General features: G+C 33.7%; 2 protein-coding genes across 2 annotated transcripts; both read left to right on the top strand.

Annotated features, from left to right (window-relative positions):
- The first annotated feature begins 6850 nt into the window (after window positions 1–6850).
- Window positions 6851–17916, top strand: LOC131660429 (kinesin-like protein KIN-7D, mitochondrial). Its single transcript, XM_058929671.1, has 25 exons — window positions 6851–7491; window positions 7571–7668; window positions 7818–7907; window positions 8180–8232; window positions 9401–9466; window positions 10072–10125; window positions 10293–10352; window positions 10758–10836; window positions 10963–11030; window positions 11339–11395; window positions 11554–11658; window positions 12081–12185; window positions 12417–12524; window positions 12607–12738; window positions 12842–13024; window positions 14051–14251; window positions 14564–14704; window positions 14943–15062; window positions 15165–15215; window positions 15393–15440; window positions 15645–15788; window positions 16048–16776; window positions 17163–17292; window positions 17390–17489; window positions 17584–17916. The coding sequence occupies exons 1-24, from the start codon at window positions 7163–7165 to the stop codon at window positions 17473–17475; spliced, it is 3237 nt and encodes a 1078-aa protein (XP_058785654.1). The 5' UTR covers window positions 6851–7162; the 3' UTR covers window positions 17476–17489; window positions 17584–17916.
- Window positions 17917–22667: 4751 nt separating this feature from the next.
- On the top strand, window positions 22668–23721 carry LOC131657636 (uncharacterized). Its single transcript, XM_058927009.1, has 2 exons — window positions 22668–23103; window positions 23318–23721. Exons 1-2 carry the CDS (start codon window positions 22668–22670, stop codon window positions 23719–23721), a joined length of 840 nt encoding a protein of 279 aa, XP_058782992.1.
- Window positions 23722–24871: the final 1150 nt, after the last annotated feature.

Raw genomic sequence — 24871 nt, 5'->3', positions numbered from 1 at the left:
TCTCTCAAAAAAATAAAATTGTTTTGTTTAAATGATATATAACTATTAAATTATAAATTTTTATTATTCTAGTGTTTTTTTTTTTGAAGAAGCTAAAAGATATATTACCAACAACCAAAAATTCTTTCAAGCACAAGACATACTTGAAAGACTACAAAACGTTATTACAACACTTCACACTGTTTAAAACTACACAACAAAACGACGACTCCGTAATTGAAACTATCTAATACAATTCGTGATACATTGCATAGGATTAAAACTTTTGAGCTCAACATGTAATTTTGTTTTTTTGAGAAGTGGTGAATTTTATAAAATATTTTGTGAACTAAATATATTTAGTTGAAGTGATTCTTGTGTTGTCAAAATTTTTAGTTCAAATAAATTTTAAATTTATATCTTTCATAATACTTTTTATAATGAGAATAAAATATAGTAATGAGTTGAATTCTGAATAAGTTATTGATATATAAGAAAATAATATTTATATTATATTATAATTGAAGTTTGGCAAAATAATTTTAATATCAAATGTTAAAACTAACCATTGGTTTGTCATAAGAGTATTCTTTGTTGTAAATAATATGATGAAAGAGTATTATAACATTTTGTTTTTAAAAAAATAAAAAAGCTAAAATTATTTTAGATATATTATATGAAAAATATATGTAAAATTTATTTTATTAATTAAAACATTTGCAAGAAGAATAGAAATATTATTTTATAAGTTTTATGGGAATATGTAAGTAGTTGTAAGGTTAATATATTTTTGTATTTTTTATTTTTATAATAAAAAAATTATTGCAAACCGATGATGATACTTTGAGGTCACTTTTTTATTTTTGCTATATTTGGTTTAGCCATGGTCATTGTTGTCTCGATCTGACAATGACCTTATCAAAACCTTTGAGGTTTTGCCCTTTTTGCCATACATGGTCTTTGGCCTGTAGTCATCGTTGTCTCGATGACTCTATTAAAACCTTTGAGGTTTTATCCTTTTGGACAAATGCATTTATTTTTAATTTATTAGTAAACAATTGTTAAAAACCTTTTTTTTTTTATAAAAAACCTAAAGGCTAAATGGATCCCCTTGAGTACAAGGGAGGCAAAGGGTGCCTAACACCTTCCCTTTGCCTAAATTACCTACTTACCCAAATCTCTTTTTTTTTTTTTAAGGGTTTCTCACTTGCACAAATAAAGTGGGTGGCGGCTCTAGTTTTTAGGCAGGTTGCTACAATCTCACCCGATGAATTTACACCATATAAAAAAAAGAAAAATATATCTAAAAAACGAGTGTAAAATATTCTTCTTACACTAATGAAGGTTACGATATGTCACAACACTTTATATCACATCGAGTATTAAATCTTACACACTCAGTAAACAAGTGAAATCTAATAAGTAAGATCAGATAGTTAATTGATCAAATTTAAACTAATGATCTAATTATTAGAACAATTCAAACTAAAAAGATTAGATAACTCTAATTTTTAATGGCCATCGTATTATATTCTAGTCATTATAAATGATGTAGAAATGAAGGAGTTACCTATAACACTTTGAATTCAATTGAATTAAATAATTAAATTTAGATGTATTTTTATTTTCTTGAGTGATTTAATATGTTTCTGTTATTATTTGGTGAATATACGAGGCATATGGTGTATAGGCATAACACATGCTAGCACAAATGTCTCATATGATGTCAAGATAGATGTTACGACATCTGAAAACAGACCAAACATATCAGACTGAACTTGATACTTAATCAAAATTGCATAATGATAAATAACACATAGAAATGATAACCCAATTCAGTGCAACAACACCAAATCTAGAGGCTAGCAAGCCAGGAAGGAAATCTACTATTAGTAGTATTAGTTCAAAGCCTAAATAGTCTCAATTTACAACTTCTCACTTAATCATTACCCAGTGCAACTTCTACCTAGAAATTGACATCTAAACTTGAGAAATCATCATCTCACTTCCTAAATCACCTTAGTGATATCTAACACCCTCAATCCTAATGACTGTATAAAAAACAACCCAACTTAGAAGATTACACTTCAAATACAAAAGACTTAGTCTTGCTTAAAAGTTTCGACTAAGACCAACTCTTAACTTAATGCTTTAAAGCTTTAAGAGTGAGAACAAACAACTTGACAAAAAGTCAAGTAACAAATAGTCTATCACATAATATCAAAAGATATGTGGGTGACTCGAATCACAAAAGACTCCAAATACCTAAGACTTCTAACTTTCCCCTAATTTTACAATTGAGTGATAGATGATTAAATTAGGTCTAGGGATCTCTTTAAATAGTCTTCAGCTGTCCATGGATTTCGAAACACTTTACTTGATCCACAAGCTGATAGTTGCAACAAATCTGCAGAGAAATCTTTTTGAATCTTGAAAACAAATATTGTCTCAATCATCTAAATTTATAAACTTTAATTCTGGTGGAGATTTGATTCTTTTGATCCAAATTAAGTCTTCTTGACCTGCATAAATCATTGAGATATATCCAAAGAAAATATCACAAAATCAATTTAAAACAAATAAAACCTCTAAAGATTCCAAACAACATGTGATGATCTTCTGGTTCAGAATGTCACGACATCAGTCAAGACATATGGTTTTTAATATAAGCTCATACTCAATTGTATCAAGAGATCAATATGTTATGACATCTTACTTAACATCTTTCAAGCACCATGTTTTAGCAAAATTCTGCCAGCCCAAAATTAGGGAGCTAACAATCTCCCCTTTGGAATATTTTGGCTAAAACAACCAAAGACCAAATTGTTCAAATATATGACAATTCAAACGCAGTTACACAAACACAAGCTACATGATAAACATGTTAACTCTATACATGAGGAAGAAGATAAGAGATACTCCCTTCAACATAATGTACATGAGGAAGAAGATAGGAAATACTCCCCCTTAGACACAGTTCCAATATGCCATCTTGAACTCTCTATGTGAAGGATCACATAACTCAGAGCACAAGATACAACTATACTCATAACTCAGACAACAAGAGACAAACAAGATGTTAGATCATCCAATAGGACAATGTGTAGACACAACCAAAACAGAAGTGGAAACAGCAGAAGCAAGAACATAAACAATACAAACAAATACAAACTCCCCCTAAATTGTAGAGTTCCTCAATTTAGAGACTAGACTCAATGACATTTTTCTCCCTTTTTTAGCCAAAAATTGACGAAAATGAGTAGAAACGACACAACAAACCCAAAACAAATAACAAAAAGAAACTGATTCAATAACTAATTGCTTGATCTAATCGGTTCAAGTAAAAGACTCACCCAAACTGGATTGACAAAAAGGAAAAACATGGAAACAAAAAAACAAACTAGACCCAAAGAAACAAAAACTAACGAGGGAAATAAAAGACACTAAGAAAAAAACAAACTCCGTTTTTATATTTTTTTCTCTTTTTCCTTTTTTTTTGTATATATATTTTAAAACAAATAGCATATAACAACTATCCAAGTCTCCTTGTTGAGTCAATGAACTTAACCTAGTCTTCACTAACATCTGAGTCTGAATAATATAGATGAACATGATTCTTCTCAAGGGGTTTCATCTATGTCAAAAATGTTTTCCCTATCCTAGATGCTCCAGTAGATGTTTTAACATCTGTTGCCATGTTGAAACCAACATTCTTTGGATCACTTCCCTTATCCTCGTTGGACCTCAATAGGTGAACCTTCTTAGCACCATAATCTAGGGAAGATTTGCTCATTGTTGAAACACAGTTTGTGAGGATGTAAAACCTTTAAATACAAGAAGAGTTACCTATAGTGTAACAAAAACCTTGTTTGTAATGATATTCTAGTCAAATAAAAATGTTTTTTTGGAAGAAGATAAAATTATTCTTAGTAACAATGCATCATTCGTTTTCAGAGAGATGCACGTTCCTTATCATCTTTTTCTCTCTTCCCAAGCTTTAATTGCTGGAAGATGTTACAATATTTGAAATGACATTCCTATGCCATTGAAAATGCTTTTTGAGATTGCATATATCATAAGATGAAGGCATATAGTTGGCAAACCGACCAAATGGTTACTACCATAATTTTTTAATAGTGCAATTCCAAATTTACCCCTCATGTTCTCAATGTAACTTGCACCTCAAGTTATGATGAAAATACTTCATGCAGCTTCTCAGACATAACAATCTTAGAAGTGTCAATATTTGCCTGTAGCAAGACTTCTAACACCTTGGTGACTTTGAATCAAAGACTTGTTTTTGTATATAGACTTAAATCCTTGAGTACCTTGATTTAAGTAGCTTGTCACAAAACAATGTCATGACATTCAGTTTTTCATTGAACACATAGTAATCATCCCAATAGAGAATATATCCTTATTCAGCATTGTGTCAATCTTTTAGATATTGATCAAGATAAAATAAATTCTAACCCTATAGACATGATTATTTTTCAACCAGAACATCCTCCTTTCATTCCATATTTATCAGATTTATCCAAAAGCTTTTACTCCAAGATATACCATCATTAGTCATTTCATATATGAAACTACCGATGATTTTAGACTTAAATAAACTCCAAATAATGAACTATCTTTTATACAAAATCTTGTTTACTTGAGAGCATTCTTACTTAGTGCCTGCTAGCTTTTTCATAATTTTTGGAGTAACCACTTGTTGAGACGATGCTTCAACATCTGGCTAAACATCACTAGTAGTACTTTTTTGAGAAGCATACCTTGTTCTCCTTTTAGGATAAGATAAGAATCTTTGAAGACTTCTCAGATAATATATTTTCCTTTGTCATAAATCTCACAAGAAAAAGAATATACATGTTTCTATCCACTAAGATATTTACCTTGCATTAAACTTGGTTAGATCCATTAGAATAAATTATATAGCTTTTGTAACTGTCTGATGTTGCACCTTCTAGTGTGACATCTTGACTTCATCTTCCTTAAACACCAAGTAAGATAATAAGCAATTAAATACTTGTGGTGGCCACAAATAGAAAATGTTTTTAAATCCTCATAGGAACTTCATATATCTCATTAGAGATAAACCATTCTTACTTGATGACATACACCTTTAGACTTTGCTTGCACAACAGACTCATGTTTACCACAATAGTCATTAGTCCTTCTGTAAGAAGATAATTACTAAGACTTAGATACTCCATTCAGTAATCTTCAGTCATCTAATGCCCTTAATTCCCCCTTTTTATATCACCAACACAAATAATAACTGATAGAATGAGACTAAATAACCACCAGTTAAACACTTTTACTGTAGTCAAGTGTCCAGAGCAATTAGAGTCAAAATACCAATTACCTTGGTTGAAAAACTAAGATATGTTTGAGAAATTAGGCAATTTATACTTCCCATAGTTTTAACCACTGCTTGGTTAATCAATGTTGATTTTGACCTTAGAGAAGTCAAAGAAAATACTAACAAAAGAACCTGTTGAACTCAACTTACCACATAAGAAATTTCTTCAGTGCAAGTATATGCCTATAGCTAGAGTAGCATGATTTTTAGCACAATGTTGATACATTTAGACAACATCCTTTACTCAACTTTCCCTTGACGAGAACAACCTCTTGTCACCTAAGTTTCTCTTGCTAATAAAAGCTTGAAAACTCACTTCCTTCCAGGTTTCCAATAATCTCTCCACCTTAGAAACTTTCTTTAACTGAGATGAATTATCCTTACAGACTTGATTAAGATACCAAGTATGAAAGTTGATAGAATTACCTCATCCCGTAAAACATAGATGGTAGACAGACCTTCCTTCTCTTAGTCCATAAGAAAAGGATTAGTCATCTCCTGTTTTCTTCATGGTTGACAACCTTTTACATTATAGATGCATAGATCTTTGAATGAACAATTATCTTGTCAAGAAAGAAATCTTCAAAACAGAAATCCTTATTAGAAGTCCATCTTCCAGTCAAACCAATAACATCCTTGGTAGATATAAAGTCAGGAACACATCCCTCATTTAGGCTAAGAAATAACCAAACAATGCAGTGGTTCATTGAGATAGGTAGGACATTCTGCTCCACAAAGAATCCAAGGTCTTCACACTCCCTTCATTTAATGTTTTGACATTAGTTGGATTTTACCTCCAGCTCCAGCTTCATCTTGAGTATCATGGATATATTGATGTTAGAACAGACGTTCTGGACACTTGTCTAGACATTAAGTTCATTCTCCTCAAAAACAGAACTGATTGAATTGATTTCCAAGGAACATAATAGCTATAAGAAATCCTTTATTATAAATCAGAACACAAGTTCCTCCATAGTTGGAAACAAAAAAAATGCTCTTGTTTTTCTTCAAAATTTGTCACTTTCATGTCAAAACTTTTGATTAGAGACTAGAGTACTTCTTCCTGAGTATCCCATCCATAAAATTTTATGTTTATTAACATTTAAAAATATAATATAATTCATGATATATAATATAATAAAAATTTCATTAAAATAAAAATACACTTAGTTTCTATAGTATTCATTTATTTATTTTAGATAAAAGTTTTATGAAATAGCATGATCAATTTTTGGAGAGAAAAATACACTTCGTAGTCATAATAAGCGTCCACAGTTTTTTTCTAATGCAGTTATTCCCGCTCATTTTCACATTACTCCATTTTCGAATTGACTATCGCCGCTTCTCCATTATTTTATTCTGCTACTTCCAAACCCTATAATTTAATTCAAACTACCCTTTCCTTCGCCACCTCATCACTCGGTAAAAACAAATCTAACAATAAATTTTCTTTTTAATTTATTAAAATACTCCTCCAATTAATTAATTTTTTAAAAATAGAAATAAAGTTTGAAATCAAACCATCTTCTTCTTTCTCTCTCGCTAACCCCATTTCTTCCACTGATCTTCTTCTTCACTGCAACGATTCATCTTCCTTCAAAAATACGTAACAATCACTCTCTGTGAGAATATTAATATCGAAAAGCACATACAGCGAACAAAGAAGAAAAAAAAATTAAAAAAGCTATGAGAACCAAATTTTACTCCATGTGAGAGTTCTGACACATTTTCTTCTTCTACCACGCACGCTACTTAGATATATATTTTTTTTGAATTTACTGAGTCACCAACTCGGTGAGCGAGTGAGTTAACTGAATGGCGTCTTCCTCCCGAGCACGGAGTAGCTCGCCGTTTTCTCATCGGAAACCTTCAACTCCTTACTCTTCCACTTCTTCGTCTTCTTCTCTTACTAACGGAAGGATAATACCTCGTTCTTCGTCTTCCACTACGTCGTCGTTTTTTAACCCTGGAGGTCGATCCACCACTCCGAGTCGAGGTCGGAGTGAGTCAACGAATTACGGCTCGCGCGGTTATAGAGATCGTTCTCCGGTTGCGTTTGGGGCGGAGGAGTTGATTGTTGACCCTGTCGATGCGTCTAGGTCAGCGGATAGCATTTCCGTCACGATTCGGTTTCGTCCGTTGAGGTAATGCTTAGATCTGTGTTTTGCTTTCAGATCCATTGTTTGAGGTGAGATTGTATGTAACTGTTTGATTTGGTTGCAGTGAAAGAGAGTATAATAAAGGAGATGAGATCGCTTGGTATGCGGATGGAGATAAGATTGTTAGAAATGAATATAATCCAGCTACTGCTTATGCATTTGGTATTTTGTGTTCTTGTTCTGATTGATTTTGTTGGAGTTTATTTCTTGTTTAGGCTAATAGTTTTCATTAGGAAAGTCATTATTATGGTTTAGTGTAGAAACTTGAAATTGTGGATGTTAATTTATGATTCTGATTTGATTCTCCACAGATAGAGTTTTTGGACCACATACCGTATCAGATGAGGTGTATGAAGTAGCTGCCAAACCTGTGGTGAAGGCTGCCATGGAAGGTGTCAATGGTATGAAATGCTAATCTCTGGAGTCGAGGCTAATTTAGAATGTGATGTGTGAGGAGAGTCTGATTTGATACTACCAAGTCATTTTCATGGATTGGTCAAAGCTTTTTGAGTTTCGTCTGATATCTTTATTAGGATTGTTAGGGCGACTAGTTAGTTATGTATACTGTTTAGTGTTAGAGTGACTAATGAGTCAGCTGAATTTTGAAGATACCTTTTTCCTATTATAAAGCTTTTCTGGTTAATGTAAAGTAACTTTAACTTCAATATTTCAGGAACTGTGTTTGCCTATGGTGTGACCAGTAGTGGTAAGACTCATACTATGCATGTAAGTGTCATTCTTTATCTAACTGCTTTTCTTTTTGATTTTATGCTTTCATCTGATGTTTTGTGCTCAAAGCCAGAGAATCGTGTGTCACTTTTCATCAATCATCATGTTGCAATTTTATAGCTTGTTATTTAGATTAGAGTTTTCTCTGGTAATGTTGATGTTTGTAAAAAAGGACTGTGTTAGTAATTTTGTGCTGGTTTTGGTTTTTGAGCACAACAGTGCTTATTTTACAAGACAGCTTCTTCTTGTAAGTGCTGGCCTTTTGTACTTATGCTACACGATGGCTACTTCTCGTATTCTGGCTGTTGATTGATGTTTTTGTATCTAAAGACCACTTCTCGGGAAGATTAGTTTTTTGGCAATGTTTAAAGGGTTTTGATTTACGTAAAGTTGTTACAGGTTTTTTTTCTTTTATCCGGGGATTAGTAATTAGAAATCAATTACACCTGAGGCATCTTATATTATTCAAATCATTTTTGGTAGAAACTGATAAATACCAGTGATGGTTAAAAGGAATTTTAGAAAGACTATGTACAGAAGAAGAATGCATGTTGCAAATAAAAGTGGAGAAAGTCTTGTATCTTGAATAATGGCAGTCAGCTAGGGAAAATGATTTGATGATTGAACTAACCATTTGATTTATTATAGGAGCATTAGTTGCAACAGTATGCTTGCTTTATAGTTGAAACTTCATATTCCTGTCCAGTAGTTTTGCTGACCCATTCTTGTTATATACTACCTATTAAAAATAAAAAAATGCCCCTGCTCCTGTGCTGTTGTTTTCCATCCCCGTAGTTGAATCATAGGAAGTATGCTGTTATAATATATAAACTAACTTAGTATTAAAGATATCTTGTTACCATGCTATAATGCGTTCATCTGCAATTGCAAATAATAATAAGAAATCTACTGTCTCCAATTGCAACTTCACTATTGATTAGAAATATTATTGTGTAACTAGCTCTGCTCTGTGTGTGTATGCAATTAAGTCTGACATGGTCAACACATGTGAATGCTTGGTTCACTTAGTTCACCAATGTTAGCTCTCATATAGTTTGCGGTTCACAGGAGTTTCCTTTTCTGCGTGTGATCTGTAATAATCATATTGGTATACTTTACTGCACAATTGTGTTTTTAACTTTGTTTTCAAAAATAATATTTGCAGGGTGATCATAATTCTCCCGGTATAATACCATTAGCCATAAAGGATGTTTTCAGCATGATTCAAGATGTAAGTTTGCTTGTAAACTCAGTAATTATTGATTTTTTAAATTCCATGCGTCGTCGTTGTTCATTATATCATGTTCAATGAAGTACAAATGTCTCTTTAGTCTTTACCCTTTTGTCACAAATATCTCGGTGCAACAGTGTTGGTCAATTTTGTGCTCCATTTAGTTATTACTTATTTATTACAAGAATGCTTGAGCTCTATGTCCGGATTGGTAATTATTTATTTCTGTTTCAATTTGGTATGGTTAGAAGCAGAGTTGTTAATCCCGGATAGCGGAGCGGAGCGGCCGACCCCCGGGAATGGGAATAGTGGGAATAGCGGCATCCCGGATAGCGGGATAAATTTTTGTATACTAATAATTATATAAAAAATTATAAAACATATGTCATGAAATACTAAACTAATTTCACATCACTCATAAAATATTTATAAAATCTAATGTCAAACAAAGAGCAATGCTTAATAATTCAAAACATAAAGATTCAAAACATATAGATTCAAATTCAAACTTAGTACTATGATATGAAAGTGAATTCAAACTTGCAACATCACTATTGATTAGAAGTATTCCGTCCCATCTATATCTAATTGTACTTTTGCTGCAGACTCCAGGAAGAGAATTCTTACTTCGAGTGTCATATCTAGAAATATACAATGAGGTAATGATTGAACTTTATTTGCCAAATCATGTCTATTCCTTCTCTTCAATGATTGTGTGACATAGATTGTTATTGTTGCATGCATATTGTGTTTGTGTGTGTACACATGTTGTTTCCAAGATATTTGTTTTAAATGATATATGGCGGCTGTTTATGCTTGGTTTCAGGTGATAAATGATTTGCTTGACCCAACTGGTCAAAATTTACGGGTCAGAGAAGATTCACAGGTTTCTCGCTTTACACTTATCTTGTTTGAAATCTTAGTACTGTTGTCTTTCCATCTATTTTTGTATCTACCTATAATCACGAGTCTCTTACTCTGTTTTAATTTGTTCTTGAATACACGACCACTGATATTCCCTCTTGGAATATAAAGTTTACGTGCTTTTGCATGATCATTGAGGGTCTTCATTGTCAGAAGATTGAAGTTTTAATTTATCACAATCCTTTTCTTTCATAAAAATATTCAGTTTCATGTTAAAACAATGGGTTAGAATTTCATTAAATAAAATTCAATTATGGCATTTGTGATTTGAAGAGTATTTAGAGAATCAATGTTGATTTAGAAATTGCAAGCACTTATTGTTTAGTATGTTTAATTGGGGTTATTCAATTATGGCGTTGGCTTGTAGGGAACTTATGTTGAGGGTATAAAGGAAGAGGTTGTTCTATCTCCTGGACATGCCCTTTCTTTTATTGCTGCTGGAGAAGGTAGTTACATTGATAATGATTTACACATTTCCTCCAAATTTTTTTTCAATAATATAAAATATATTATCCGCGGATAATAATTGTCTCATAAGATATTTTTAATAAGCTTGTTTCTTTTTATGGCAGAGCATCGTCATGTTGGATCGAATAACTTTAATCTCTTTAGCAGCCGGAGTCACACAATATTCACGCTGGTAAACTTGCTCGATATGACAGTATTAAAATTGTTATAAAACATTTATATTTTAATTACTTGTGTAAAATGAAATAAATTACATTCCAATGCTGTAAGTTGTCAAATGTCTAAGCAGATTGCTGCACTTTCCTTTTATACATGTATGTTGGAGCTGATTCATGATTAAATGACCAGAGTGTTAAATTATTTCACAATTAATGTATTTTGTCTTTCTGTTATGAATGAAGCCTCATCAATGTTCATAATATATTTAAAATTTATTTTAAAATATAAATCTAAACTCTATCCTAACTATGACATTTACAGATGGTTGAAAGTAGTGCCCACGGTGATGATTATGATGGAGTGATATTCTCTCAGCTTGTATGTAAAAATTATTTATGCCTTAATTGAAATTATATATATATATATATATATATATATATATATATATATATATATATATATATATATATATATATATATATATATATATATATATTGGATCGGTATTTTCATTTTTCGCTTATTTCTTCTTTCAGAATTTGATTGATTTGGCTGGATCTGAAAGTTCCAAAACTGAAACAACTGGATTAAGAAGAAAAGAAGGATCTTACATCAACAAAAGTCTTTTGACACTTGGAACAGTAGGTGTCATACAATGTATATTTTTGGGACGGAGAAGTTTTGTCATATCCTTTTTTAGTACCTGAATCCACCATTTTTAATTTATGTAACTTTAGCTAGGGGAAAGTTGTACTATGACATTCTCTTTGTACATGACGCACCAGTTTCAAAGTTTGCAATATCTTTTTAAAAGATATTTATAATGGCCTCAAAATGATGCATTTCAAAGTTATTTTTTGTGTGTAAGCAAGCAAGCCAAAATAATTGTATTTCCTTGCTAAATCTGTTAAATTTTGATGAAACATTTATCTGCCACACCGAACTACCTTTCAAGAAACAGTCTTTTGTATTGGGGGCTCAGGGATTGGGTGCTCTTTTATTTTTCGTTTTCCTTCTCAGGGAGGGCATGAGTTAATGTCTTGATTTTATGATTTCGATGAAGGTTATAGGCAAATTGAGCGAGGGGAAAGCATCTCATGTTCCGTATCGAGATTCAAAGCTAACCCGCCTCTTGCAATCTTCTCTTAGTGGGCACGGCCATGTTTCAGTGAGTTTGGAATTCTATAGCATTTTCAATCATATGATTGTTGAACAGTAACTTTTCCTGTCACTTTTAATTTAATTATTCTAGGTTGCCATTCTATTTTAATATGCTACTTACGATTTTACTATAGCTATTCTAGTTTCTCATGTATGGATTTATTGGTACAGAATGTGTTAGACTGTTTGTCTGCACATGAGTTTCTTATTAACATTTGTTGTAACATGAAAATTTCAGCTTATATGCACTATAACTCCTGCCTCCAGCAATATGGAGGAAACTCATAATACTTTGAAGTTTGCCAGCAGGGCGAAACGAGTAGAAATATATGCGTCACGTAATAAGGTCGGCTCAAACTATTAACTATCTATACAATTGCATGTATACACTTGAGATTCCTGATTCATGGTGGAGTTATTTGTTGCAGATCATTGACGAAAAGTCTCTAATTAAGAAATACCAGAGAGAAATTTCTGTTCTCAAACTAGAACTTGATCAACTAAAAAAGGGAATGCTAGTTGGTGTCAGTCACGAGGAGATTATGACCTTAAAGCAGAAGGTTTTTAGCTTTGTCTGATGTTCATTTCATGCTGTGATTAATAAACAGGCTTTTGTGATTGTCTAACCATATTTTCTTATGTATTGTGATGTTACATGTGTAGTTGGAAGAAGGTCAAGTGAAAATGCAGTCAAGATTAGAAGAAGAGGAGGATGCCAAGGCTGCTCTTATGAGTAGGATTCAGAGGCTAACCAAACTCATTTTGGTTTCTTCAAAGAATGCAATTCCTGGATATCTGACTGAAGCTCCTAACCACCAGCGAAGTCACTCTTTTGGCGAGGAAGATGTGAGCCACTGCTTCAATTAACTAGTGTAGATTGTGCTATACTTTTTTTTTCTTTCTTTTCTCTCTATCTGAACTGGCTGCTAGTACTTTGGAGTGACTTTGCGCAATTGTTAAAGCCGCCTCCTTGTAATTAGGTAGTTAAAAGTTCGAGTTGTCAAGTTAAAGTTGGTTATGATAAATTTGCTTTGGGTACGGCCTTTTCCCTGTATCTCGCCATGGCTTGGGAGAGTTACAATATTAGGTTGGCCAACCCCACCCCCGCCCCCACAGAACCTTTTCTGTGTGGAAGTTCTAGCGCTATCAGCTTCTTACTACGATTTGCAGTAAAACTAGTTTAGCATATTAAGTTTTTCTTATTTTAAAAATTTTCATAGCCAAGAAATATCACATTGTCAAGTGCTGGACTCCAATCGAGTTTTACTAGGGACTACTACTATCTAATGTTTTTGTTCTTCTGTCACTGATTAAGTACAGTGATATAATCCATTCAGGGAAGGAAATGCTTACATCCTAAAAGACTTCTTTGGATAGGCAAATGTTAGTTGTTAATTAGTTCTGGGTTGTGTGTAACTATAAAAAGGAAAGACACTGAGCAGGGGCAGTTTTTATCCTAGCAATTAGAATGGTATTTCCCAACTCTCAAACATTTGGGAAGGGGAGAGCCCAAGCTCTCGAAATCTTGGTGGATTTGTGTCTCTGTTTAAATTGTGTAACATTACTTTCTGTTTAAGTGTGTGACCCATCTCTGACTGTACTTTTCTCCAGAGATTAACCAATAATATTCAGTTTTTATTCACTAATACTTCCTATTGATACTAGTTTCTATCACATTCTTTTAACATCTTAAACTTAGATTGAGTTGGATTTTGACTGCTCTAGTGCTAAACTCTCAGTTTTCTTGAATACATTATTACATAAGAGTGAAATATTTATCCAGATGAACTTTCTTTGTGTGTCCTTCAATAAGAAAGTGTTACAAATTATATAAAATGTTTATATTCACACCAATTTTTTTTATTTTTCCAGAAACTTGATGCCTTTCGGGATGGTATGTTGATTGAAAGTGATAGTAAAAAAGATACTTCTGCAGTGTCATCACATCTGTTTCATGATGGTAGACATAAAAGATCATCAAGTAGATGGAATGATGAATTCTCCCCAACTAGTAGTGCTATTACTGAATCAACACAAGCTGGTGAACTGATCAGCAAAACAAATCTGGCAGCAGTAAGTTCATTTCCTCTCATTAACGATATTGTTACTTTGCAATCTTAATTTCATATAACTTCTCTCAGGACTGCTATCTGATACTATATGGTACACCTTAGAATAACCATGGTGAAAAGTGCTTGAGTGGATGAGCTGATATTATTCCTTTTGTTTTTACCATACCTTCACTTGAGTATTATAGTTCTGCTGTACGAAGAATTCTTGGATACTGTCTGGCACAATTCTATTGCATTATGCTTCTTACTTTAAGTGGTCGATCACCACATATTCTTTTATAATTGTTACATGTACTGTTTTGTTGAATTGTAGGGTGGGGTGTCAATGTCTGATCAGATGGATCTTCTTGTTGAGCAAGTCAAGATGCTAGCTGGAGATATTGCTTTCAATACCAGCACTCTGAAGCGCTTGATAGAGCAATCTGTAAATGACCCTGATGGATCCAAAAGTCAGGTATTCTGCTTTGTCCTCAGACATCTTTTTCACTTAAATGTGTTGGCATGATGTAATAATAAATTTTCAATCAACAACTCTGTCTCTAACCTATTTATATACTATTTGGTCTGATTCCCACCCATGTACATTCCTACAGTGTCATTGAGTTTTTTGATGCCAGCAGTATTGCGAACATGTTAATGAGGTTTTGATGTCTCATGGCTTCTTAGAAAAATGCTTTGTTAATTAATTACAGATTGAAAACTTAGAACGTGAAATCCAAGAAAAAAGGAAGCAAATGAGGTTGTTAGAGCAAAGATTAACAGAGACTGGTGAATCATCTATGGCTAATTCATCACTAGTTGAAATGCAGCAGGTATTTAGTCAATATTAGAGATTTCAAGCCTACATATTTATGTAAATACTTGAATAATGCCCATTCATGCAATTGTTTTTCCTTGTGGGTTTGTTATAACAGACAGTCTCAAGACTAATGACCCAGTGCAATGAAAAAGCCTTTGAGTTGGAGGTGAGTATTTTAGGAATGTCCGTATTTCTTGGGTAGTAATCAGTTTAGTTTCAAAATTCTGATTTTTGTACGCACTTATATTTGGTCATTGAATTGTACACATTCAGCATACAATTAGGTTGACACTGATCATTTTATTTTTACTATTCTTAATATGTCTCTTGAAAACATCTGTAGATCAAATCTGCAGACAACCGTGTCCTTCAGGAGCAGCTAAATGATAAGGTATGTGTCTTCACTTGCAAATTGCACCCTGTGTTTTTGCCTGTTGACTTATCTTTTTTTCTTTCAGACTAACAAGTTTACTGAAATCCACATGCAATCCTTTTATAGATTTTTTCTTCCTAAAAGTTGTATTTGATTCTGTGCATGTATAATTATGAAATTTTGTATGTGACAGCCTTGCTTTGATTTTTCTTTTGTCTACAGTCTTCTGAAAACAAAGAGTTGCAAGAAAAGTTGAAACAACTTGAGCAGCAACTGGCAGCAAGTTCTAACGGTACATCATTATCTTCTGAACAATATGCATCTGGAGAACACACTACTGAGTTAAAAAAGAAGATACAATCCCAGGTAACAGAGATACTGTTGCTTTCAAAGTAGCACAGTTGATGTATTATTTGTTTTTTATTTCATTCCATTGTTTTTTGTGTGCTTTCCTTGCTATGCTGTTTTTTCCCTTGCACTTCTAAATCCTTCCCCTGCATTTATTACTTTACTTATAAAATCACTTGTTATGATTTTAATTTATAATCTTTGCTACGACTGCTGAATGATGGTACCATGTTGTATTTGATTGCACTAAACTGACATTTTCCTTCCGTCTTATCAGGAAATTGAAAATGAGAAACTTAAGTTAGAGCAAGTTCACTTGTCAGAAGAGAATAGTGGGTTGCGTGTGCAGAATCAGAAACTATCTGAAGAAGCTTCTTATGCCAAAGAATTGGCCTCTGCTGCTGCTGTAGAGCTGAAGAATTTGGCTGGGGAAGTGACAAAACTTTCATTGCAGAATGCAAAATTGGAAAAAGAATTGATGACTGTACGAGACCTGGCCAACTCCCGTGCTGCCATTCAAACGGTTAATGGTGTTAACCGCAAGTACAGTGATGCAAGATCTGGGAGGAAGGGGAGGATTTCTAGTCGTGTTAATGACATTTCAGGAGCTGGACTAGATGACTTTGAGTCATGGAGTCTTGATGCTGATGATTTGAGGCTAGAACTGCAGGCCAGGAAACAGAGAGAGGCTGCTCTAGAGGCTGCATTGTCTGAGAAGGAATTTGTGGAAGAGGAGTTCAGGAAAAAAACTGAAGAAGCCAAGAAAAGAGAGGAAGCCTTGGAGAACGATTTAGCTAATATGTGGGTCCTTGTTGCTAAGTTAAAAAAAGACGGCGGAACTGTCCCTGAATCAAACATTGATAAAAAAATTGATGGGGCTCAAAATTTTAACGATCGAAAAACTAATGACAATGAATGTAATTTTGTCTCTAAGGAGCAACTTTTGGATGTATCTAAACCACATGGTGAAATTCCAAAGGAAGAGCCCCTGGTTGTGCGTCTCAAGGTAACACCGTACTAAAGTAATTTTAATGTCTGTCCTAGAAAATTTTGAACCGAGTTTCTTTATATATAGACTGACCAGCAGGAAATTCATTTGATAAAAAATACTAACCCACCCAATGGTCATAGTTATACTAATAATTTGGGTCATCCCGAGGGATAGAAACAAAAAACATATCTGAATTTTGAAGGTATTTTAAAATATTCTAGCAATTGGATCACCAGTGCATAAATGGTGCCACTTTCAATTTCTGCAGTAACTACTCTTCTATTTTTGAACTTGAAAGTTTAGGTCTGATGACTAGGTTTGATATTTACTGCAAAATTTATAACTTGTGCCAGAAAGGTGTGCTGAGAGACAGTTTTTGAGTTGCAAATTTGTGATTTCAGGCTCGTATGCAAGAGATGAAGGAAAAAGAACTCAAGCACCTTGGAAATGGTGATGCAAATTCCCATATTTGTAAAGTATGTTTTGAATCTCCTACTGCTGCTATTCTTCTTCCATGCCGACATTTTTGTTGTAAGTATTTTCAATATATGTCTGAGACCCTTCTCAGATTCTTGGCAATTTTAATTTTTATGCAAGAATACTGACAGTCTCTTGTCTGCTCTTGCAGTGTGTAAATCATGTTCACTAGCTTGTTCTGAGTGTCCCATATGCCGCACGAATATTACAGATAGACTTTTTGCTTTTACATCCTGACCCTATTAACAGAGGTCTTTGCTATTATCTTAATAGCTTTTTGTTGTCTATTCAAATGATGTAAAATTATTAACATGTTTTAATTTTTGTCTGTTTCAAAATTTGCAGGGCCCTATCACATTGAATTAATATTATCCCATGCAATTACGGGTGCATTCTTTTATTAGTTTGCCTGTATGTAAGACCGTTTAAAAGGTACATCAATATCTTCTTTCTTTTAGACTAGCCCTAAGGAACTGTATAATAGGGGAAAACCAAGGGGTGCCAAGAAAGAATGTAAAAAAGGTCAAGGGTCTAAACACCAACCCTCAAGTACATATGAACGATGTATGTTAATATGGCAGAATTTTGTTGCGAATCTTCTGTTTATTCCTTTGCTGAGTATAAGAACAGTGAGATTTTCAATCAAACTATAGCACGTAAATGAGTTTAATTTTAATATATTGTTAGTATATAAAGTTTTAACTTGTCAATAAATCAGAGCTAATAAAAAGTACTTAGAGAAGTACCATCGACTTATTCTTTTTAACCAATTACTACAATTTATGTTGAAAATAGTGTATAACGTATATTATTAGCATAATTTAATGAATATTTTAATTGTTTGATATTTGTGATAGATTGATAATGTAAAAGTTCTTTATATTGATAGTAGATATGAATGGTTATTCTATATGAATTACATTTTTAACTATATATGTAACTTGATTTAAGTTCATTTTGTTGAACAAATCTAAAATAAAATAATATTTGATGTGCTTGGTGAAATAATCTTCGTTCAATCATAAGCTGGTCGAAGACTGATTATGTTGATGATGTTTATATGTAATCAATGAAGCTCAAATAATACTGTACTAACTACTGGTAAATGTCTAACATTCATTATTTATCATTCGAATGTGTTTAACTACTGGTAAATATCTTGAATAAATGAAACACGTTATCTTATCAAAATATCTCTCCCTTTGTTTCATTTGTTAATTTGAAGATAGTGTTTAAGGTACACTCCTCCCATAACTAATTCAAACGTCCCACAACTTGCTTTCAACTTATAGGAATCTCTAAGTTAGATCCAACTAAGTAATCCAATTTGGATCATATAGAAAAGAGCTTATCATGTGAGGTGGTATTGGAACTACAAAATTTAAATACACAATAATCAAAAGTACAATGTTCTATTCTTATCTTATTGTCACTACCTTTTCGATGACGACAAGACAACTTGCATATCTTAATAGTACAGTATTCTGTTCTAAGATTCACAATCTAGTCTCAAAAAAAAGTTTTGCCTGTCGTATAGTTAAGCTGAAAACTTTTCCATTCTTGAACTTTCTAATTTTGGTTAATGTACGTACCTCAGTAGTACCAATCACGTCTGCCCAAAGCGAATTAATATGAGTACAGTGCAAAGCAGCAATAATACAGTTTCAATAAAAGTTATCCATACTTTAACCAAGGACAACTGTTGGAACAAATTTCAAAAATGATTATTTATGTTAGTTAACAGCTTTTTAATTCTTAGATATCATATAATTAAAATTAGGGTAATGCTAACGAGTGCCCCAGAGGCACTGGTTAAAAGATTTAAAAGGTAAGTTGAGCATCATTTAATAAAGTAGAAAGATAAGTTTTTTTAACCAAAATATATGTATTCAATGCATTGAAACCATAAATAATTAACTTTTCCATAGAATATTGTGAGTATTCAATGCATTGAATATATAATTTTTTCTTTATTAGGAATGCTTAACCAGTGCCCCCGGGGCACTCGTTAGCATGACCCTTAAAATTAACATAAAGTCTGAATGAGAATGAGAATGACGTCTTAAGATATGAAGTTGTGATATTTATTGTGATTTGATGATTTCCTTTGAAACATATTGAATGTCGTATTTTGAGAGTTCTACTGTCTAAAATATATAGCATCTTTTTTAATAAATTTGATTTCTTCAAAACTTGTCGAACATGATAAATGGTTTTAACAAATATATCTTATGACCTTGAAAGTAAGGTCTCAGTTTTCTCGTCGCGAGGATGACAACTAGTGCTAACTTCTCAATCTTCTAATAACGTGTTTTCGTGCCTCTGAATATCCTGCTTACAAAATACACGAGTCTTTCTGCCTTATCTATCTCCTGGATAAGGATTAAGCTCATCGCGTGATCTTTGACCGAGAGATAGAGGAGTAGTGGCGACTCCTCCCTCGGACGAGTGAGGATGGAAGGTGACGCAAGGAAAGCATTTGACTTTGAGAAAGCTTCTTCGCATTCGACGGTCCATTCGAATCTCTCTTTCTTCTTAAGGGTGACAAAAAAAAGTAAAGCTTTGTCGCCCGCACATGAGAGGAAGAAAGATAGGGCGGCGAGGCGGCTTGTAATCTGTTGCACTTTCGTAATGTTGGTGTTGACTTGCTCTCAAACCGACAGGTATTTCAGGACTAGGTTCAAGGTGGAAATATCCGCCCCTAGAGCATTACTGGCGGGACGACCTTGGATGATGTTATAGGGTGATAGAGCGTCCATAATAAGGTAGCTTACATAAGTCGCATTAGCATCCGCGCCCTCGCCACTATGGGTGGCAAACGGGGATGCCAGCCTCGTTTAGGCCCGCCCCGCATAAGCTCCCGAAAAAACAGGGCGGGGCAGACATATTTGAGAGTGCGGGTCTAAAATTTTGCCCCGCCCCGCAAAAACAATGAGTGCGGGGAATACCCGCGGACATTGAACCTTTTAGGCCTAAAAATAGTAAAATTGTATGAAAAAGCTCATGCCCACAAAAAATGGTGCGGGGCGGAGCAGACACATTAAAGGAAGTAGGCCTAAAACCTTGCCCCGCCCCTCAAAAAATGTGGGCAAAACAGTCTTTCCCCGCGGGCCGAGCCCGTTTTGCCACCCTTAGTCGCCACACTTCGTCTCCAAGGTCATATGGCCATTTATTTGTACTTGTTTTCTTGACAATCCTATTAATGAGCCATAGAAAAATTTGACATCATTAGGATTGAGTTGTAGCTTTTGGAAAAGAATCTCAGAATAGGACATTAGGGGGCTCATAGGATCCATTAAAACTCACTCGATGTCCTAGTTGCCATTGTACAGTGATGACCAAGGGGTCGTAATCGTGAATGTTTATTCTAATGGCGCCTCTTCAAAAAAAGAGGTGACATTACCCCTTGTTTCCCCTCGCGAAACTAGGAAATATCACTTTTGTAGCAAACACATGACTTGCATATTTCTTCCAAGAGGAGCTAGATATGCCTCCACACGCGAACCCTTGGCTATGGTGTTTGTATTGGAGCGTAGAGTTTTGTCGGCTATCTTTGGGGAGAAAGATGGAAAGAGCTGTGGCACATGTTAGTTTAATCGGGACTTCACGATGGTGCTACTGTACAGGTCAAAAATACAGATATGCATGTTATTCATGCAAATGCAGAGGTAGTTAGAGGTTTTAGTAAGTTTATAACAAATTGTGGTGGTTAGGGTTTGTCTACGAAAAACCCTCTACGATGGTTTAATGGTGGTTTTAGAGGACCTGCTCACTTGAAGTGAAAGACTCTATATCTCAGTTTAATGCTTAGTAATAAGTGTATGAGTTCTCATTTCTTTCCTCTCGCCGGAGTATATATATATATATATATATATATATATATATATATATATATATATATATATATATATATATATATATATATATATATATATATATATATATATATATATATAAATGAAAATTTTTAAATTATATTTCATAATTTAAATTAAATATATGATTTAGTCACTAAATAAAATTTAGACAAAATCTTCTTATAATTTTTATAAACTAAACAAAAAATAATTTTTATCATAATTAATTATTAAAATAATTTTTATACTTGTGATTTCTAATTTGTATTTATTAATTTGAAAAACTAAATAATTAACAATTTATATAAAAATATGAATAAAGTTTAAAATAATTTTATCCTTATTTGATTTCTTTTATTTTAAATTTTTGCTAAGTAGTAATTATTAGTATATTTATTTTTTATTTTTTAGTTTTTATATTATCATAATTGTAATATATTAGTTATAATTTAAGTGATTAATGAATTTTATTAAATATTTTTAATTTTTTGAATTAAAATAAAAAGAATGAAGAGTTTTATTTTTTATTTTTAATTTATTAGTGAATTGGAATAAGAATGTGTGTAGTATTTTTTTATAACCGAAATTGGTAATTAGAGTTAGTTCAAAATTATTATGAAGATGACATGTTAACATTAAATTACTATGAAGATAATATGTTAACATTAAGGTTAGGATTGTGGCCAGAGTTATCATCATGACAACCTTAAATTTAATTTAAGTAGAAAATTAATCACTAATTAATTTCTACATATGTGTTTTAGAATTTATTATCAGTGCATATATTTTTTTTTTCATTGGATCCGTCCAAATACTCCTACAATTTTTAATAATATCTCATAAATTAAAATTGTGATGCTCGTATATTTGTTTTATTTTTATCTTAAAATTATAATTATAGTTTTTAATCTGTTACACGGTATAGATTAATTATTGAATTAATTTTAAGTACAACTAATTCAAACGTCCGCATAAAAGTAATCCGGTTTGGATCATATAGAAAAACAAAACATCTTATCATAAATTGCAACTAGAGGATTTAAATATGCAATAATCCAAAGTGCAATGTTCTTTTCTTATTTTATAGTCACTACGTTTTGGATGACGACAAGACAAGTTGCATATCTTATACAAGATTTTGCTCAAAGATTCATAATCTAGTCTCCAAAAAAAGTGCTGTTTGTCGCATAGTTAAGCTGAACCTTTTTCCATTCTTGAACTTTCTAATTTGGTTAATGTACGTACCTACCTAAGTAGTACCAATCACGTCTGCCCAAAGCGAATTAATATGAGTACAGTGCAAAGCAGCAATAATACAGCATCAATAAAAGTTATCCATACTTTAACCCGGACAATTGTTGGAACAAATTGCAATAAATGTTTATTCATAAAATCTAATGGGTAGATGGAGAATCCATGTCAATTCAAGATGACGAAAGTGGAAGAATTCATAAAGTCTTCTTGAAAATGATGTCGTAAGCAATGAAGTTGTGATATTTTTTTTAGTTTGGTCTTAATTACTCCTTAAATAATATGAAGAGAACTATAATATGGTTGTTTGCTAGAGCTAACATGGAGGAAGCGAACCGGATCAAAGATATCCTCAAAACCTATGAAAATGCTTCAGGTCAAGTGGTGAACTTTGAAAAGTCAGAAGTTTCATTCAGCAGGAATATGGGGGAGGAGATTAGGGATACTGTCCGTAACTGTCTAGGGATTAGCATTGTGTCAAATCACTCTAAATATCTTGGGTTGCCGATCATGTTTGGACGGTCAAAGAAGGAAGTATTTGCGATGGTGGTGGAGAGGGTGTGGAAAAAGATTAAAGGTTGGAAGGAAAAATTCCTGTCTTCTGCCGGAAAAGAAGTCCTCATAAAGGCTGTCGCCCAAGCAATCCATACGTATGTCATGAGCTGCTACAAGATCCCGGAGTCAGTTTTCCATGAGATTGAGTCTTTGATTGCTAGATTTTGGTGGGCGCAAAGCAAGGAGAAAGAAAGATGCACTGGTTAAGTTGGGACAAACTGGCAAAGGCAAAAGGTGAGGGAGGTTTGGGGTTTAGAGGGATCAGTGATTTCAACTCGTGCCTCCTTGGAAAACATTATTGGAGGTTACTGACGCAGGAGAACTCGCTGGTGGGTAAGGTCCTAAAAGGAAGATATTTCCCTAGGAGATCCATTGACATTTGTGAGATAGGCTACAATCCAAGTTATGCGTGGCAGAGTATTATGGAGCTAGAGATGTAGTTCAACGAGGCGCATGTTGGAGGATAGGAAACGGGGAGAAGGTAAACATTCTGAAGGACAGGTGGATTCCTAATAACACAGGTTTCAAAATTCTGGCTGTTGTGAATAATGTTGCGGAGAATGCCTGTGTTAGTGATCTCATAGACAAGAATCTTGGAAGTTGGAAGAAGGAAGCAATCCAAAACATCTTCCCTGCAGAGGAGGCGAAGAAGATAGTGAGCATTTCGTTGTCAATGACACCCAATGAGGAGAATATGATGTGGCACTTTGAGAAGAGTGGAGATTTTTCAGTTAAAACTGCATACCACGCCACACGCACACACAAAGATTCTCTCCAGCCTGGCCCTCCACTCCAGCAAATCATAAACTCTAGAACCTGATTTGGAAGGCTCCCATTGCTGACTGACAACGGAACTTCCTTTGGCGTGTTGCCAAGGATATCCTACCCACAAGAGGAAACCTGTTGAAGAAAGGTATGTCACTCGACCCTCACTGCCCCTTTTGTTCAATGGGCACCGAGTCTGTGCAACACATCTTCATTGAGTGTGACTTCGTAAAGCAGGTTCTGTTTGCTTCTTCTATAAGTTACCGTATTCCCTCTAGCATGAGTGTGAATGATTGGACCCAATTGGTCTTGGAATGTAGCGATGCTGGATGTTTACAATTAATCTGTGCTTGTCTTTACAAAATTTGGGCTGCTAGGAATCTGATTGATTTTCAAGGTAAATCATGTTGTCCCATTGCTGTTGCTGCTGGTGCGTTTGAGAGTGTGGAGGAATTCAACAGGATTAGTCCTGGCAGTGGCAAGAGGAAGCATCCACCTCTAGTGAGTCACAAAGAATCATTCCCCCTGGATGTTTATTTTGTTCAGGTTGACGCGGGCTTCTCGGGGGATGGGGATGTTGTGTTTGGATGTGTTTACAAAAGTCATGCCAAAGATGCGCTAATGGCTGCTAGCAAGAAGGAAAACATTGAGGTTTATACGAGTATGGCCGAATTGCTCGCGCTCTGCTGGTGCATTAAGATGGCTGTTGATCTGAATCTGGAAAAGGTTGTATTCCAATCTGACGCAATGGTCGTGGTTGATTGTGTTAATTTACTCTCTTGTAATGCTTCTTTAGAGCCAATAGCGGGAGATTGTAGGGAGTTTTTGCGTTGTTTTTCTTTCAGTTCTGTTATTTACATTCCTAGAGATTATAATTCGGATGCACACAATGTTGTGTTATTAGGGAAAATGTATGGCTCCAGGACCTGGTTAGACAGTTTCCCGGTAGCGAAATCTGTTTCTTTGACTCTTTTTGGCCTTCCGTTTCAATGAAAGCGATTTCCTTGTCAAAAAAAAAATGACGATATATGAATGATTTTGGTTGAGAAAGAAAATTTCTTACTATTCATGTTTGTAGAGAATTTCTTTAATAGAAATTATTATATAAAATGTTGTAATATTCAACTAAGATTTTTGCTTAGTTTTAAAAAGTCCAGTAGTATTAAAAAAAATAATCTAATTTCAATACATTATTTAAGTAATGC

This window comes from Vicia villosa, linkage group LG3 (genome assembly GCF_029867415.1).
Source record: "Vicia villosa cultivar HV-30 ecotype Madison, WI linkage group LG3, Vvil1.0, whole genome shotgun sequence".
Classification (NCBI taxonomy): Eukaryota; Viridiplantae; Streptophyta; class Magnoliopsida; order Fabales; family Fabaceae; genus Vicia; species Vicia villosa.
Note: the sequence above shows the minus strand (reverse complement) of the source record. Positions and strands in the feature narration are given on the sequence as shown.

What these genes read in the sequence shown, in the direction of transcription:
- LOC131660429 (XM_058929671.1), top strand. Translation starts at nt 7,163, where the DNA reads ATGGCGTCTTCCTCCCGAGCACGGAGTAGCTCGCCGTTTTCTCATCGG. An exon ending in AAAAAGCCTTTGAGTTGGAG is followed by an intron (nt 15,216 to 15,392) that starts GTGAGTATTTTA and finishes AAACATCTGTAG; the next exon opens with ATCAAATCTGCAGACAACCG. An exon ending in CCCTGGTTGTGCGTCTCAAG is followed by an intron (nt 16,777 to 17,162) that starts GTAACACCGTAC and finishes TTGTGATTTCAG; the next exon opens with GCTCGTATGCAAGAGATGAA.
- LOC131657636 (XM_058927009.1), top strand. Translation starts at nt 22,668, where the DNA reads ATGGAGGAAGCGAACCGGATCAAAGATATCCTCAAAACCTATGAAAAT. An exon ending in GGAGAAAGAAAGATGCACTG is followed by an intron (nt 23,104 to 23,317) that starts GTTAAGTTGGGA and finishes TATGCGTGGCAG; the next exon opens with AGTATTATGGAGCTAGAGAT.